General features: G+C 40.3%; 1 protein-coding gene across 5 annotated transcripts in view; it reads right to left on the bottom strand.

The window, feature by feature from the left end:
- The window catches only part of clcn2c (chloride channel 2c), a 176,932-nt gene that overhangs the window by 75,234 nt on the left and 82,843 nt on the right, over positions 1 to 18,855 (bottom strand). For 3 of the 5 annotated variants that reach the window (XM_046073718.1, XM_046073720.1, XM_046073719.1), the window contains 5 exons: positions 14,160 to 14,291; positions 12,026 to 12,154; positions 8,569 to 8,702; positions 6,885 to 6,962; positions 644 to 722 (listed from right to left, as the gene is read on the bottom strand). In XM_046073718.1, coding sequence (XP_045929674.1) covers positions 644 to 722; positions 6,885 to 6,962; positions 8,569 to 8,702; positions 12,026 to 12,154; positions 14,160 to 14,291 — 552 coding nt within the window. Of the gene's footprint in view, positions 1 to 643; positions 723 to 6,884; positions 6,963 to 8,568; positions 8,703 to 9,291; positions 9,420 to 12,025; positions 12,155 to 14,159; positions 14,292 to 18,855 lie in introns of those variants that run through there. The other 2 variants (XM_046073722.1, XM_046073723.1) reach the window with 2 other exon arrangements.

Below are 18,855 nucleotides of genomic sequence, written 5' to 3'. Positions count from 1 at the left end.
CAGACTCACAGACTAAAAGGACTCATGTAATGTAGTGAGAATGGTGCCCATGAGGTGCAGAGGACAAATATAGAACATTTGCAATCTGAATAATTTAAATAAATTAAATTAACATTTCTGGACATGCAGAATCCCTGTGACTATGTGTTTCTCATACAATGATTTTTTCCTTTTGCTTTCAGAGCAATTTAACAACTAACTGTGTACGCCAGCATCTGCTCTCGGAAGCATATTCGGTTGTTTATTTTTAATCCCAAACTGACACACAAGATATGTACTGACAGACTCCCCTGAGTGGCTTTCCTTCAACTCAGTATTAGCTATAAAAAGTCACGGTGAGCTGTCAAATGACTGAACAAGCACAGGCAGCTAACTAAATTATGTCACTCACACAAACTCATGTTGTGAGATCTGTATTAGCATGTACTAAGGCCCTAAATTTAACATGAGATGATTTTAGGTGTGCAGAAAGAGACACTACAGTCACTATAATATGCCCACTGAGTGACATAGCTCACTGTGTGTTACTGTATGCTGTATGACGTGTAGTTGGTATTATACATGGCCAACATATATTAAACATCATACAACTCCAGTGTATCCAGTGTAGTTACGTTACTACATTTGTTTTGTGATGACTCACCTCCTATGGGGGCAGCAAAACAGCAGCCCACTCCCACAGCACAGGCTGCTGCCAGCATCTCAATGTTTCTCGACTCATTCTGAAACACACACACCAATACGATTACATTTCAGTCTTTCATACGATGAGCCATTTAAGTAACTACCTCCCTGAACAAACAAAGCAGATCAGAACACACGTTAAAATTAAATGTAACTAGAGCCCGATGATATAACCGCCGACTGATATTATCGGCTGATATGAGCTAAATACATTTAATCGGCATCAGCGTTTATGACAACAGATATGACTATTGATAAAGAAACAGAGTCAGATCCTTCACTCATGTCATGAGTGTTGCATAGTTTGACCACAAGAGGAAGCCCTAGAGCTCCCCTGTTAACAACACTACAGCACCACAAAAACCACAGAAGAAAACAATCAGCTTATGGGAGTCTAAGGCAGCATGTAGAAACATGAAGAGGGCTGAGTCGGTCCTTTGTCATTTTAATTACATGACTTAATAATTATAATAAAAACAGACAGTCAGTTCTCCTCTCCTGAAAACATTCATGACTTGCTAACCCTCCCGTTTTTCACTGCCCTATCTCGGTTTCCTCCCGGCTCACAGCAGTATGTTTAATGTTACGGTAGTTGTCGTCCGACAGACGATTGTAGATTTATTTCTGAAACATGCGGCAGTTCTAGCGAACGGCCCTCTCATTTCTCTCTAGTTCATCACTTGTAAATATTCTCTAAAATCACGTAACGTTACAGCAGCTAACACTGCCCGTTGCTAAATTAGCCACAAAGCTAATGCCATGTTTATCAGTGGAAGAGCACTAACATTAATGAGCCGTTAAACTATAGTTTCTGACGTATTCTAAATGTATCTGCGAGACGCCTGTCAGCGTGTCTGAAATGATTAAACCAGAGAGGACATTAAAATTAACGTGAGCTGAACAAGACTCCAACACGGCTTCCTGTAGCTCCTCTTTGTGTGACGTTGTAGATGTGAAACGTTGTAGTCAGAGCCGTAACCGCTCTGGTTGTAGTTATAGTTAAATGAAATCTCAAAGTTGCAAGTCCTTGTTGTAGACAGTCATGTCTCATAGACGGCATGTTTTAGAGCCAGCTGGTGGTTCAGAAATGGTTTCTCGTCGCTTTGGATATTATTAAAGAGTGCTGGTACAGGGATAAACTAAAAGTAAATATGCTACACTGAAAGTAGTTATCAGTTATCATTATATGTGTAACGTAAAATACACATAGCCTAGGCTTATTCTCTTTCAGCCATCTTGTTTACAGTTGCACCTTCCTGCAGCAAATATTTTATTATATTTAACACAATCCATTTAGGAAAAGGTATTATAGCCCACATACAGACCAGCTTTCAATATCAGCCTTTTCTAAATGTAGTTTGGACAGGAAAGGGGTCTCCTATCCAAATAATATTCAATATCAAAATATCGGCTCATAAATCGGCTCTTTTTCACTTTAATATCGGCATCGGCCCCCAAAAACCCATACCATTGGGCTCTAAATGTAACACACTGAAATTAAACTGCAGTAAAACATATCGTTTCCATCACAACATAAAGTAACTATAGTGACAAACTACTGACAAAACTGACTTAAACACCAAGTGCCAGTTTAAAACAAAGATATTTCATCACATTTATAAGCTGGTGAAGCAAAAAAAACTTGACAAATTAAAAACAAAAAAAGACATTAGTTGATAAGCAACTTCATGCTTTAAAAGCAATGAACTAACTGCACAGTACACAATGAGGCCATCCACAGTGAACTGTCTTTAAGAGAAAAATATTGAGGTTCTCACCAGATGAGGAGTGGTAGTGTAACACGCGGTTAGACAGACAGGAAAAGAAGAAATGAAATGACTGACTGCATGACTGCAGGGCAAAGGATCCTGTGCATCCTGGGAAATGGAGGTTTTTTTTTTTTTTTTATATACATGCCTGATGTTACTTACCTTCATTCCTATGAGACTGGTTTCCTTTAAGTAGCATGGCAGTGATAAAGAGAGGTTAGTGCGTGTGTGCCTGAACGCTTTTCCCTTTGACCCTCTTGTAAATGCCGGTAGGTTGGAATATTTCTGCTTCTTCCAAGTTTGAATTCCCTTTATCCATAAATTTTGTTGAACGTTTCGTGAGCAAACAAGGATAGAGTACATTCTGACACCACTTTGATTTTTACAGTTGAGTCCGTCGTTACCAACAAATGTGCAGCCAAACATTGGGCCTCATGCAAGAACATTTGCCTGTTCTGGTAGCAAATGTACCCTAAATTCTTTGCTTGGGGTAATTTTGTGTTCCAAGCAAACTCTCTTCACCGGAGAAACTTGTTGTAAATTTCTCCTTTCTACTTGATAAATGCCACGTGTTCCCTCCAATAGGAGGTAGCATTTGATCTTTACCGACCACATGAAGGCCCCACATATAGTTGCTATATAAGGTTACCATATATATTTGTGGGAAGGAGAAGAAACATAAAGGGAACAATTTAACGAGGGAGAGCAAGATGGGCGAACCCGGGCCACTGTAGTAAGAACTCAGCCTTGTACATGAGGCGCGTGCTACCAGGTAAGCTAAACTGCCTCCCCATTCAGACTATTTTATTGTAATTGTTATATCAAGACACAAGTTTCCCCTTGTACATGACTCGTGGCACTCATGAATTTACTTTGTGCCTAAAATTCTAAATACGTGAGATTTGAAACTTGAAAATGTTTTGTACAACAGTTTCTTGCATTAGGCCCATTGTTCACAACCAAATGCATCATTTGAATACTTCTTGAAGTGTAAACTTCATATAGCTTCAATGATAAATTAGAACAAGCTGATATAGTATGTGTATAGAATATACAGTATATGATGTGATGATACAGTGATGGTTTTGAAACATTTTAAAGGGTTAAAAACATGTCCCGGAGTCTGGATCCGGGAATAGATATCACGCTATACTTTTTTGCATTGAGGGGACATGGTGGAGCATGCTGGGAATTGTACGATTAAATTACCTTAGTCCAGGGCTCCTTCAGGAAGCACGGAAGTAAGAGACAAAGTTAAAGCTACCCAGGAACAATGAAGAACACTTTTATTACTCAGTGTGCATCACTGTAAGATTGAACAAATATCAGACTGATTTTCCACCATTTTTACAACTAAATTAAAAAGTCTCCAGCAACATTTAGACTCAATCAACTGACTTTTTTTCAGCAATAACGTTTTCTTCACGTGTGTGTGGAGTACTCATTGCTCTAAGTTCAGCACGCTGAAACAAAAAGCTGGTTTTTACAGCCCACAGGCTTCATTAGCATACCCCCACATTCAAACTCTGGAGAGGACGAGATACTGCTGCAGAGGGACACTTCACACACTCACACACACTCTCAGCATTAATATGCAATAAAATGCAGCACAACACTCCGGAGGGAGTGGAGAGCAGGAAAGAGTAACAAGGGGTGTTACAGGGAGACAATGTGGATAATGATGATTAGCGAAGAGAGATATAAAAAAGGTAGATAGGCAGAAGGGAAAATTAAAAATCTAATGGAGAAACATGAACATAGAGTAGCAGAATGCATTTAAGGAGGGTTATAAACTAACGCCTGTCAACATTTACAGTCTGAAGTAAATGTCAACATGTTTCAATAGGGAGACCAGGGTAAACTCCTACACACAAGCAAAAGCAGACTGAATTTTCACAACAATTTTCAACATTTATCTTCAGCCAAAGCAAAACATGAGTATTTAAATGGCTGTCAGATTATTTTCACTGGAGATTACGTGGGGAAATATGCAATAATCTGTCTGTCTGCTGATGTGTCTCACGTTTTCCCCAAGAAATCAAATCATTTGAGAGTCTTTCCTCCATCCTCTGCATGGAGACATTGAGCTCCTCCCTGCTGGATGGAATTTTTTTCTTAAATGCCTGCAACTGCCGATGAACACTGTCCAGCTGATAATGAGTCTTCCATAAAAAGATTGGTGGGTTTAAGGTCACTGGACAGCGATGTTGTTTTAACCGCTGATTTTATGTTATGCTCTTCTTTACATTGTTTTTATTTTTTTATTGATATTGTAAGCCTTAATATATATATTTGTTTGTATTCAATGTGGTTGTATGTGTTGTATGTATGCCTTGTTGTAAGACACATTTCCCTTTAGGGAAAGTTATTAATCAGGTAGCTGTAAGGCTATGTTAAAATGTGCTCTCAATCAGCCTTGAAATATTAAAAGTGTATTAACTACGTTTGCAGTCAAGTAACAAAGACACCTAGCAGGTGTAGTAACCATAGCCACGTTTCGACCAAAGTAACTATACCCGGAACTAGGAAGCTTTGGAGGAACTCACTGCGTTTCCACGAAGGGACCAGTGTCTAAATTTAGTTGTAGGGTCTTTATTTTATCCCCTAAAGAGTCCCTGCTCGGGGTGTAGTACTTTGGTACTTTGGGTGCTGGAGTTATTTTAACAACTTGATTATCCAGTGTGTATTCAATTTCTAACAAACTTTATAGTGTGGCTCTTCATTATAATCCCACACAAAAAAACTGTTTTTAATGGTAAAGCATAACCTACTGTTTTTCATTATATTCCAATCAAATCTGATGTTCATTTATACGTTTTGCTCATGGATAGTGGTTACAAATAATCGCCTTGTTTGTCGGGAGCAACTGAGGACGTCAGGTGACATTATTATAGAGCCACGTTGGACTTGAGATGGGAGACTGTAGTTTCTATCTTGTTTCCCACCAACAGCCAGCGATGATTTCTCTTAACCATGAACACAGTAAACCACATCATTATAACTGTAACCTTGGCGATAAAGGTTCCCTAAGCTTAACTAAGTACTTCTTTGAACCCAAACCATGATCTTTTCCCAAACCTAACAGAGTCATTTTTGTGCCTAAACCTGTGATGTGGAACAGTTTTGGAAGGCACAGACAAAAGATATCTTCCTGCTGATAGGAGCATCAGCTTATATATGTCTAGAGACACATTTTGAGTTATTTCATTTGGGAGGAATTCTCAAATGCACTGCATCTGAATGGGAGCTAATCCCTGAAGCCAGGTTCCAAAAATCTGTGGAGAGCCTGAAACCAGAATGGAGTGGAGGCTGTTATGGCAGCATATAAATGTCCATGTTCAGCAATCATATTGGTGTAATGTGCTAGTATCCATTTTTGCCATGTACTGTAGGTAGATAATGTTTACAATATACTGTTTCTGCTGCTCTTTTTACTCTAATGCGGAGCAAATCCAGTTGATCCTCCAAATCACTTTTGCATCAAGATATCAGTTTTGCCATAAAGTTGACTACACAACAGTTTCCACTTTTAGTTTAAGGCCATATTGTGGATGCAGCGCGGGGACTTCGGGGCTCTCTGTCTCACTGCCCTCTGAACTCTCTTCAAACCCTCCCGTCTTCCCACCATTTCATCCCCCCAAGAGAGGTGCTCACATCTTCAGAAGAGAGAGATGAGAGTTAAGATTTTCTCTGCCTTCCTCAAGCTCCCGGACTCCTATCCCAACGGGCAGAGAAGATGGAGAAGAAGAAAGAGTAGGAGACGATGAAGACGCACATGATTTGGCTTTCCCCTTTCCTTACTCAATCTGCATGTTTTCCATCCGTCTCTTCTTTTCCCCTTATGGAATTTTCATCTCTATCACGCTTTATCTTTCTCTGGGCAGAGTTAGTGTCGAATATGAAAAAGATCTAATTTGCTGACAAATAACAGACTGATTAAACATTTATAAAATGGGTTATTACTGGTTGTTGACTTTACATGGGATGAAAGAAATTGCTTCCTAAGGAATAATAAAAACTGTGCATTTGATGTCTGCGTGCACAGCGTTTTTTCCACTTTTTTAGCTGAAAAAAATGGTACAGGGACGAATTGAGGGAGATTAACTAAAAACAAATGACTTTTCTCAGGTGTACGGTAATAATGACTCAGAGTTTTACTCCTGTCCCCAGGAGAAATTACACCTTTGTGCAAATTATATCAGCACTACATTTGAAGAAGATGGAACAGGAAAAAAAACCTCGAGTTTGGAGTTGGAGTTTTAAAACAGTTTGTTATATGGTGTACAATGTCTATGTAAAATAATAATGACAAAATTAATAATAGATGTCTAGGGTTTTGCCAGTACAAACCGTAACACAAAGTGAAATCAATTGAGACAGAGCGACAAAAAACATGAGGAAGGGCACTGACAAAAAACGAACAGGACTTACTTCATAGATTCCTCCAAACAGAGACATGAACTTGCTGAGGAGAGCAGCACACAAACTGGCAATGTGCACGAACGGACCCTGACAGGAGGAAAAAAAACAACAATCGAAAATCAGGTGCAAACGTTCCAAGTTAAGAAATTCTCTAGCATCCTGTTTGTTGTGTGTGTAAAAACTCTTTGAAAAGACATCATCAACAAACAAAGTCTGCAGAGCTTATTAAAATTCTGGGCATGGAGTTCAAAGTGGAACTAACAGGATTAAAAGTGAGAGCACCACATCACAAAAGTGACGTGCAGGTTAAAGGAAGCGAAAGGCCTGCGCTGAATCCAAACTGTGGATGCTGCTGTAGTAGAAGAGCCTGAGGCGCGTGTGTGTGTGTTTGTGTGTGTGTGTGTGTGTGTGTGAGAGAGGAGAAAATATATTTTCCTGCAAGAATGTCTTCAGGCTGTGTTCTGGGGGATGCCATACTTACCTGAAACTGTTATTGCTAAAGACAAAACACTGCATATAATGTAATGTAGATTACTATTTCTTATTACTGCTATTTATGTCCACACAACATCTGCATAGCTATGTTGGGGATCCTTAAATCTCCAGAAAAAAAACTCCGTCAGCCTTGTACATGAGGCGCGTGCTACCAGGTAAGCTAAACTGCCTCCCCATTCAGACTATTTTATTGTCCGTCTTTGGGTTTTGAAAAGGTCTCAACTCTGCACACTCTTTCCTCCCTTCTTCCTTTCCTCGTGTGTTTCCCCTTCTCCAGATTTCACACTCATTGCCCTCAACCTAAGCATATCAGCCTATGGTGTGCCATTTAGGAATCATTTGTAATTCATGCTGCAGGGATGTAGGGAACTGGAAGGTGAATGAACTGGGGATGGTTTTGATTCCCTTGGAAGTTCATGTTTTATTGCATGTTAGCTCTGTATGTATGCACTGATTTTAAGCACGATACAATTGTAAAATCTGAATTACAACCTGCTCTACCAGGGTTCCTGCCCTTCACTTTGACCTACACGGGTTTTTGATGACTGATAACGATTTGAACTGAAGCTGCAGACATCTGGTATTCTCCACTAATACTGAAGGTTTATTTTGGATGCTGTGTAAGCTGGCATTCAAACCTGACAGCAGCTCGGTGCCAGTCTGGATTCTGGATTTCATCACAAATAAAAGATGTAATGCTGTGGATCACTGAAACGGTGTTGGCAAACAACATAACTGTTGAGCACGGGTCAGCATTTGAGTTTTGCTGCCACTGCAAACATAAAGAAGCAAAGCTGAAAAGTCAGCGATGATGAGATGGCCCTGTAGTGGACAGCTTATGTGTGTTAGTAGCGGAGACACACACTTGGTTGTACCCGCACTCGGAAACATGAAAGCATACGTGAGAACAGCAGCTTTCTTTTCATATTCGTCTTATGAGTCACATATTGATTGACTCATTGATTGTCAGCTTGTGCTGTGTGGGTGTGTCACATGATGTCCCAAACTGCACCTTCCCATTCAGCAGGGTAGTTCTATTAAAGACTGCTTGCACACACGGACACTTACAGTACATAAAGGCATTTAGGGGCCTGCAGTGTGAGTGAAGATGATTTGTGTATGTGTCTGTGTGTGTCTGTGTGTGTGTGTGTATGTGTGTGTATGTGTGTGTCTGTGTGTGTGTGTGTGTGTGTGTTACCTCCTTGCCCAGGGGCATGCCGCTGCCCAGAGCGCAGGTGAGGCCGATGACTTTGGCCACAAACGTTTTAAAGGTGAGGTATTCTTTCAGCACAACTCCCCTCAGGATGGTCTTCATCTCTGGAATACCTGAACCTGCAGGGGAGCACAGCGGGCGCTTAAAGCTGACTATCAACTTAAAGAAAAACCAAACGCATTGAGCAACTGACCTTTAAGGAGCCTTCACCAACAAAACGAATACTTATCAATTACATCATAGCCTTAAAGCAACAGTTAAAAAAAAAAAGACGTAATTTTAAAAAGGTATGCATTACACGCATTAATTACTTGTAGATGGCGACCTGTGAAACCACAATGCCAGCTTCAAGCCCCCCAAATTTTAAAATAATTGTTTTGATTCTTTCCAATGTTCCATTCTGTATTCCCCATGTAGGACATTGCTGCATCCAGCTGTTTGGTCTTTATGTTTGTTTCCCTGCGTATTGCTGCCTCTGAAGTACCAATTTATGATATAACGTGTGTTCATTTGTCTGGCATTACAGCGTTTGTTAATGTGACAGGTGTTCGGCTTCTTTTTCATATTAAGATGAATAAACATTCAAAAGAAATGTGTCCCCCACACAACACGGTGTAAAACAGTGATTCAGTGAGGTGATGAGTGAAAGAGAAAAAGGAGGTGTGTCTCACTAATAGAAGAGGATATCTCACATTCTCAGGAGCTCACCCGTCTCTTTAGCCTCGTTTATTCAGAGTGACAGGAAAGTCTCCGCTATTCCTGCAGCAGAAATGACTTCAAGCACCTGGAGTACTGCGCTGAATTCAGACAAGCCTAACCTGCATTTTAGATTTACTACGGCTTTGACTTGTGCACAGAACTTGTGGAGGATTTCTCTCCTTCCCTCGTCTGATCCTCCCTGGGGAAGAAGCAGAGCCTTTAGGCGCAGAGGGGAATTACAGCGTGTCGCAGTGGTATTAGTTATTGCAAGTGTTTAGGAATTCATTATTCATTACAATACAGGGCGGCACTATCAATATGGCAGCTCAAGTGACAGACAGACGAAAACATTTTTAGAAAAGCTATCAGTGTCACACTGTGTGTCTGATCTGTTTAGTTTATTTCTCTGCCAGTTTTGTTATTTAGTCAGTTCTGCATCTGTTATTTAGTCTGTTGTGTTTTGGGTTTCAGTCCTGTCTGTCTGTTGTCTTGTGTCAGTCTGCCTGGTCAGGGTTTTTCCTGCATAGAGAAATTTTTGGTGCCCCCCAAAGAGGTTTTAGTGAGTGCCAAAGGAAAATCACCAGCGCCAGAATGAAAAGAGAAAAAAAAAAGCGTTTCAAATATTCTCCGAATGTGTTTTAATGTCCATTTATCAAACTCAGTCAGTTTTACATTTTACTGGCGTACCGGCACCAGGACTCTCCTCTGCCCTCTCTAAATCAGGTTTTCTGGGCACTATGAGACGCTCAACTGTCCCTGTTCTCTCCTGCCTGATCCACCAATTTCCGCAGGGAGACTGGTGGTCGGGAAATTTTCATGCAGCCGTGTGCGCTAGTTGCTTGTCAAAATCACTTTTCGTGAACCGACCAATCACAGCCTGGAATAGGCAGGATATTAAAACAAGGTTGAGGCATCACAGCAAACTTTAAAAATGTTGCACTTGTTGTTCTCTATGCACGTTTTTTATTACTGACAACTTAGTACTTTGTATAAACAAGTGAGACTTAACACCATGTAGAGCATTTTTCTTGCACAATAATTTAATGACTGGAAACAACCCACAAAAATTAAACTGCTGTTTTGTCCAGCTGGAATTAATATTATAGGCTACTAATGGTAAGCTATAGGAGCCTGTACTATTATCTGAAATTATAATGAATATACAAACATTAGCATTAATCAAACCCTAACCACAGTGGTGTAGGCTAATATCAGAGAAAGGTTTTATTTGTGGAACAGCTGAATCTCAACTAATAAACTAATTAATCTGTAGGCAGATAATCTAAATCAAGTGTAACCTGTAAATACATTATACTAACATTATACTATTATGTTATAATATTTATTAATACACTAATTTGTACCTTTACTCATCCAGGTTGTAAATATATTTTGTTTATCAAATGGTCAGAAATTATAAGAAAATGCATAGATTTCGGTCATAAGGCAACTCATTGCCTTTACTGTACGCGTACTGATCATGCTTCCTGTCGCTTTCGGGGTGCCCCAAAGGCCCATTCTGAGCCAGGAAAAACCCTGCTGGTGCTAGTTTATTTACTGTTGCCTGTCTTTTGGTTTTGATCTGTGCCTGCCTTAGTTCTTGTCTTATTCTGTTATCTGGTGTTATTATTATTTATTAGTTTTATTATTAGTTTTTCAGTCCGCTTGTTTCATTCTGTGTTTAGTTTGTGTTCTGTATTTATGGTTGGTCCTGGTCTGTTGTTGCAAGCTTTACTTCCTGGTTTATTTTGTAACAGTCAGTGTCTGGTGTTTGTGTCTAGCTTGTTCTGATTAGTCCCTCATGTCTTTCACCAGTTGGTTCCCTCCCTGCTCATTAGTCCTGTGTGTGTATATATTGCCTGTGTTTCCTTCAGTCTGCGTCCGCTCATTGTAGCTTGTCATGCTCTGTCTCGTTGTGTCCTGACTGTTCCCCTGATTTCTGGATTATTCCCCTTTTGGATTTTCCGTTGGATTGCCTGGTTGTTTGTACAGTGATTATTTTGGATTTCCTGGACTCAGCTACTCTTAAGTAAGTGTGCTCGGCTTTTGTTGATTAAACTTTGTGAACTATACCTGCCTGTATTCATGTCCTGCATTTGGGACCTCCAACTCACTACCACACACCATTTGGTGTGTTTAATTTTACTTCACTGCGAATGCAAATATTGCAAAAACCTGGATTTGTTATACTGATTATAGAGTAACTTCTTGTTTTTATAGGGCTGGGGCTTGATAGCATCTAAATTCACTATTAAATTCACTTGTCAAATCTTAATACTATACATATGAAAGCATCTTTGTTGCTGAAGTACAGTCATATAGGGCTGAAACTAACATTTATTTATAATATAGAGCCATCTAATAATTATTTTTCCATCACTTACCTAATTGCTTATTTTTCCGGAATACATAGGTACTGAACATGCTCAAAAATCCCATTGTGGTCTGACCAACAGTCAAAACCCCAAAATATTCAATAAACAATGATACATTTGAGAAGCTAAAACCAGCAAATACTTGTGAAGTTTTTGTGTGCGATTCATTGATTATCAAATGTTTGATTAATTTTCTGCCAATAGTATAATCAGTTAATTAACATTTTATTTAGCACTACTGTAATATGCACAATACAATGTACTTTAATGTGCCCCTTCTTGAAGTGTCTTCAGTGTTCTGTGTGTTGTATGTGTGGTTTATCTATTTGCTCTGTGTGTATGTTCTGCTTTGTGTGTGCTGGTCGTACCGACAGCCTGGGGGGCAAGAATCTGGGTGAAGCCGGCAGAGAAGGTAATGAGGACTACGGGGTAGGTGACCCAGGCCAGATACTGCAGAAATACGTTGCTGTCCAGACCTCCGTACATCCACTTCTGTGCTGTGGACACGCACACAAAAAACAAGGGAAGACAAATAAAGCACACCGCAGCACAGATACACAGAAAATACACACAGTCAGAAAGAGTGTGTGCATTTACATTTACAGTAAAGATATCGTGAGGACAAACTGTACTGTGCGCACACACACACACACACACACACGGCTAAATGTACATCCAGGAGAGCTGTCATAAAAGTCATTTAAAGTCAGTCTGTCTTCAGGACAGGTGGTTAGTCATGTTCTGGATCCAATTAAAAGAACTGTACACCATAACTGGAACTGACAAGACCAGGTTAGCTTCTGCTTGAGAGTGCAGCACAACACACACACACACACACACACAAACACACACACACACACAGAGCCTGAAAAATCCATTTGAATTAGAGCTGGTCCCGTGAGGTTTCAGATCAGCTCTCACAACTTCTTTCAGGCATTTTAAGACTTCTACTTTCCTCTTCCTGGAGTTGACTTACTGCTAAATCCCTCATTCACAGCATCTCCTCCCTCAGTTTCCTGCATCCACCTTGCAGGCAGATGACTGCTGCCATAAGAGGCCTTCCATCCATCCCTCCTGCCATCCTTTGATCCACCTAAACTCCTTCTTTCTGTCTTTAATCCCTTGCTGTCTGCTTCCTGTATTCCTCCTTTTGTCTGTCACTTGTTCATCTAACTTCTCAAATCCTTCCTCAACCATCTCGATTTCATTTTTCAAACATACTGTGGCCTCTAACCAACAGCAACACATTGATATCTTCTGCACCACTTTCCAGTGGTTGTACCCATGGCTCAATCCTGTGTACAGTCTCTCTATTTACATTTACAATCGCCTGTTGGGTCTGATCATCCAGAATTTCCATTGGCAATGTTATGCAGGAAAAAAAGGCAAGTAAACAGACTTTTACTGTCTTCCAGAAATCACTGTAATAAAAAATATTGGATGGCTCATATATTTCTCTCCAGCTCAATGAAATAAATCAGAGGGAGCTGCAGCTCTCTTAATTCTATCTATGACATCACAAGTCAAAATGTTATATACATCATTGGGAGGGAATGTTAGAGGCACTGTGACACACATTTTCACCAAGTCATGAGAAGGGCAACTTCAAACTAAAGTAAGCCTTGTGACTGTCCACAACAGACTCTGTCTCTCCTCTCTGCCTGCTTGGTCTGCATGTATTGATAAGAATGCACTGCTATCCATTTGCTAGGTAACCCAAGGGTGACATCATCTTTATTTTGTTTCATTACAGACAGACTGACCGGCTCAATGTAGAAAGTGTTGCATGTGGCTTGAATGACACACAACGTGACTTAGGTTAACTTAGGTAAGCATAGTGTCTTTATTTGAACCAATAGAATCCTCAAACATGTATAGAGAGGTGAACAATAACTATATTTGGACACAGGTCTAGGAAGGATTAATGTCCCTAGATAGGAAGTATCCTTCAGATGTTGCTGGCACTGTATCTCCTCGGTCGAGGCTCATTAAACAATGCTGTGTAAGTCTTCATCAGTCTCTGAAACTTCCTCAGCACACCTGAACCTGTTTCATAACAATACTGTACATTATCCACTTGGATTGAAGACACATTATGCATTTCCGGGGTGCAGTGAATGTGTCTAATACAAAAACATATATTGCTTTTTATAATCTAATTGTCTCTTAATTGTTTTGTCATTGAACCATTCAGATTTTGGATAAGCTATACAGTGCATTGTATGTGTGAGTACAAATATAAATTCTACATGGATTATGTGTATTTCTTTCCTGGTTTTATTTTGGACAGGAGAGACTTTGTTTCCCCACTCCCTCCCTATCTGGATGCTTCCCACCTGTGCATCCTATCATCTATTATAAATAACTCCCTCTCGGTTTGTTTCTAACAATTCCTCCTTTACCTCTGAAATCACTCCTCATAATTCCTCCTTGTTTGTCTACACTGTTCACGCCCCAACCAGTAGGTACAAAATCACATCCCTCCATCCCTTCGCGCCTCACCTTGTAGACAGATGGCGATGCAGAAGTCCATCACCCAGCTGACCAGGGCCATGAGGAGTCCCAGCAGGATGAGGAAGATCCAGTCCTCCCCGACCCGCGAGATCAGGAACTTCTGACAGCGAACCGTGCAGACTAGACGGATGGCAGGAACACAACATGATGTGTTAGCGACCACAAAAACACTGAATATGCACTAAAACTACTTTACCCAGAAATTGGGACAGAGGTTTAAAAATGCTAACAGTATTTAATCCTTGGCAACATTTGCCAGTAACAGTTGCTGCAGCTTTTGAATTACTGCTGTCTGTCCAATAATCCACTCAATCCTGAATCCTGTTTTGCTTTGTTTATCAGTAGCAGAAGTAACCCCCACAGGTAACTAAATGCAATTTTGAAAATGGTGAAATCTATAATTTACCCCCAGATGTATTTATTGGTGTCTGATGTGTGCTGCTGGATGAACGAAGAGATCGATCTAAAGTGCAGACACGCAGACACTGAAAACAAAGAAACTTTAGGAATGAAGGAGCTTGGCAATTTGGGTAATGCCTTTTCCTTTTATTTACGGATGAGTGATTTTCTAATAATTTCCTGGAAGGTTCCTGGAAAGAACTATGTCTGATATCAATTAAAGGGAAATTTTTCACGCCGTCAACAGTACAGTGTTGATTACGGATAATTCACAGAAACTGGGACATTGTTGCTAGAGACATACAGTACTGTGCAAGTTTTAGGCAGGTGTGGAAAAAATGTATGCTGTATGGTAAGAATGCGTTCAAAACAGAGTTTATATTTATCGATTAACAAAATACAAAGTGAGTGAACAGAAGAAAAATCTAAATCAAATAAATTTTTGGTGTGACCACCCTTTGCCTTCAAAACAGCATCAATTCTTTTACATTTGCACGAAGTCAGGGATTCTGTAGGGATATTGTCAGGTATATGATTAAACAATTATAACAAACAGGTGCTCATGATCACCAACTCAATATGCAGGTTGAAACACAATCATTGACTGATACAGAAACAGCTGCAGGAGGAATACAACTGGGTGAGGAACAGCCAAACTCAGCTAAAGAGGAAGTAGTTATGCTGCATCAGCAAGGTCTCTCCCAAGCAGACATTTCAAGGCAGAGAGGGGTTTTCAGAAGTGCCGTTCAAGCTCTTTAGAAGAAGTACAAATAAATTGGCAACGCTGAGGACTGTAGACATAGTTGTCAGCCAAGAAAACCTACTGCAGCAGGTGAAAGATCATGCTTACTTCCCTTTGCTAAATATGTCCAGCAGTGCCATCAGCAGAAAACAGTGGGACACTGGTACACCTATCTACTGTCTGGAGAAGTCTGATCGGAAGTGGCCGGCATGGAAGACTTGGGGCTGAAAAGCCATACCTCCGACATGGAAACAAGGCGAAGTGAGTCAACTATGCACGAAAACACAGGGACTGTGAATTATCTGGCTGTAGCAGAAAGCACTTTGTTTGCCAAAGGAGTGTCTGCAGGCAACAGTGAAGCATGGTGGAGGTTCCTTGCATGTGTGGGACTGTATTTCTGCAAACAGAGTTAGGGATTTGGTCAGAATTAATGTTATCCTCAATGCTGAGACGTACAGGCAGGTCCGTTCAGTACCATCAGGGAGGCATCAGACTGTCCCCAAATGTATTCTGCAGCATGACAACACCACCAAACATACAGCAAAAGTCATAAAGAATGATCTTCAGCCTGGAAGTGATGGTGTGGCCCTACAGAGGTCTGATCTTAATATCAGTGAGCCTGTCTGGGATTACATGAAGAGAGAGAAGCAGCAAGTGTTCCGAGAAACTTTTATGCTGTTTTGAAGGCAAAGGATGGTTACACCAAATATCTGATAAATTAAAAATTCAAAAGTCATTGACTTTTCATTTTGTTAATTGATAGATCCAAAATATGGACAAAGTACCAGGACACTCCTGTCCCAATACATTTGGTAGGGGTTGTTTTTCACATTAATGCCTATGGATTTAGAATGGGATGTCATAAAAGTAATGTGTAGGTGTCCCAGTATTTTTGTTCCTTAAGTGTATAATCTATGAAGAAGTCTATTTTTGAAAGCATTCTTACTTTACAGCATGCTTTCCATACCTGCCTAAAACTCTTGCACAGTGCTGTATGTTGCACAGTTATTTTCAAAGACGGAAGCCCCATAAACAAAACCATTCACTAGCGACAAATAAAAGCCTAAACAAGGCTAGATACTCCTAAACGGAAGTGATAGTGCTTAAGGTTGAAGCCAAATGTCAGGAAAGTTATATGACCTCAAAAACAAAAAAGAACATTGATCTTTACCAGCGCGAACTACGTATATCCAGCAGAGGTTATGACAAAACACTATGTTATGACAGATACTGACAGACTGTGTCATCACCTTCTGTTATATTACCTACAATGCCATGGGGCAAGAGGCTGAAGACAAAATGGACTACTCTACTGCACAACACAAAAGTCAGAAAACAGAGGCACTACAAAGCAAAGCACAAAACATACAAACACACACACACATATACCTATACTCACCTGGAAGCAACAGGAACAGCTAATACACTGTCACACTCGGTACGAGACATGCACACACAGTTTCTAATTGTGACTAATAGCTGGAACAAAACATTCATTTAATGGTGACTCATTAGGACGTTCACGCACACATCATAATTCCTAATGCCTCTTTCTCACACCAGATTTTTCTCTCTCCTCCCCTGCCTCCCTTCCCTGCTCTCCTCCCCTCTTCCAGGCCTGTCCCCTTTTCCCTTCTCACCTCTGCAGGGAAATGACACTTGGGAGCAGTGGGGTGCCCCTAACACACACACACACACACACACACACACACGTTTCTTCTTTGATCTCTGGCATATAGAACTAATGTTTATGTAATGCTCAGACTATTTTTAATAGTCTAAATTTAATTTGTATTTCATTTTACCCAAGGGTACCCCTCCACACCTTTTTTAAAATGTGCCAAGTATTTTCTTTAGGAAGAACAAGATGGCCAAAAGAAGGTTTTCTGTTTAGGCTGGCTATCCTTGACGCCTCTCCAGAATCTTTTCATCTGGTGTTTTTGAGGAAACTGAGCCTTTAAGTCAAGTAATATGGCAGAAAAGAGGAGGGTTTACCATGTTCCTTGGCATCCTTCTCCACTCAGCAAACACCCCTCCACTTACTCCTCATTCCAGCTGCACATGTTCTCTCGACAAAGCCACAAGCCAAAAAGGATAAGCTCAGCTGCTGCTTCATCTTGGGCTACAGGCCCTTCTAGGTCTGCTCTCTTCACATGTGACAAAAGATGATGCAAAATAAAAAATAATACGCACATAGGCTTTACTTTATAATGATATGAGCTGTTCTACATGTTTGCACTGAATCCACTGTGGTAACTGTGTTCCAGAGACATAAATCGTTTCTTGATATAATATCTCTCTTAGGTACACACACATAATAGATGCACAATTATTCAAACCGACCTCGTCCTAAAACAGACCAGAACTAGAAGTAAACAAAGGATCTTCTTGTTCTTCCCCCTCGGTCTGGAAATTAAACTGATATACAGGTGTGAAAGCGACCCCTGGAGAGTACATACCTTTACCAAGGCTGCACAATCCACTAAAATCTTTTAAAACGGCCTCTAGATCTGCAGCACATGGCACATGTGCCAGATATTTGTTTTTACTGAAGTAAGCCCAGTCGTCAATGAGAAAATAATACACACGTTCAAAACGCCTTATGCCTGTAAATATTATGTGGAGCCAGGTGTCCAACTATTAGTATTATTTGGCAAATTACGACTATTTTGAGTGATGACAGGTTAAAGGCATCATAACAGATTTTTGCGTATTAAAGAAGTGTTTAAAAGTGTTAGCATGGAGCACCAAAGCCAAAGATTTACCAGAGACTTGTGTATTATATTTAATAGTAAGTGGCTAAAATGTACAAAAATACCTCAGAAAAAACATTTTGGAACTGAAAACACATCTTCAGAAAAAAAAAAAAAAACACAATACAACAAATACATTTTGAAAGTCAAGGCTTGACTGACACCTCTGTTTGACTGACAGACGGGGGAAGAGGGAAAGACACAGAAAGCGAGAAAGAGAGGGCAGGAGGTGAACGACAAATGCTGCAGGGATTGAAAGACACACATTGCCCAATCAACACCTTCAGTAGCTGTCTAACACACACGTGCTGGCAAAAGCTGTGACAATCACATCCATACACACACACTCACTCATCTATTTGACTTTGCTTTTCTATCACTCCACAGACAGTTATGTGACAATTCTGAGAAACAATCTTCATACATGTTTATATTTAGATTTATGTGTTTGAGCATGTGTGTGTGTGAGCGCTTGTGCGTCATTTCACCCACGAGCCGTCTGTGTTCTTGGACCCCCTTCTGTCATCAACACTAGTCAATGTAAGTTTTTGTGTGTGTGTTTGCATCTGAGAGCATGCATGTATGCAGACATGATTTCTTTGTACTGCGAAACATGGAGTGTAAGCGTGTGTGTGTGTGTGTCTGTCTAGCAGCAAGTGTAATCTTGTCTTTTTGGAAATGTAATTTAGTTAGCTCTGTCTGTGTGGTTATTGCTTAACAGCTTTTTCTGCAGTGCACACACACACACACACACACACAGTGTCACACAGAGAGAGAGAAAGAGAGAAAG

This window comes from Micropterus dolomieu, linkage group LG17, assembly GCF_021292245.1.
Source record: "Micropterus dolomieu isolate WLL.071019.BEF.003 ecotype Adirondacks linkage group LG17, ASM2129224v1, whole genome shotgun sequence".
In the NCBI taxonomy this organism is placed as follows: Eukaryota; Metazoa; Chordata; class Actinopteri; order Centrarchiformes; family Centrarchidae; genus Micropterus; species Micropterus dolomieu.
This window is presented reverse-complemented; position numbering and strand designations above follow the sequence as displayed.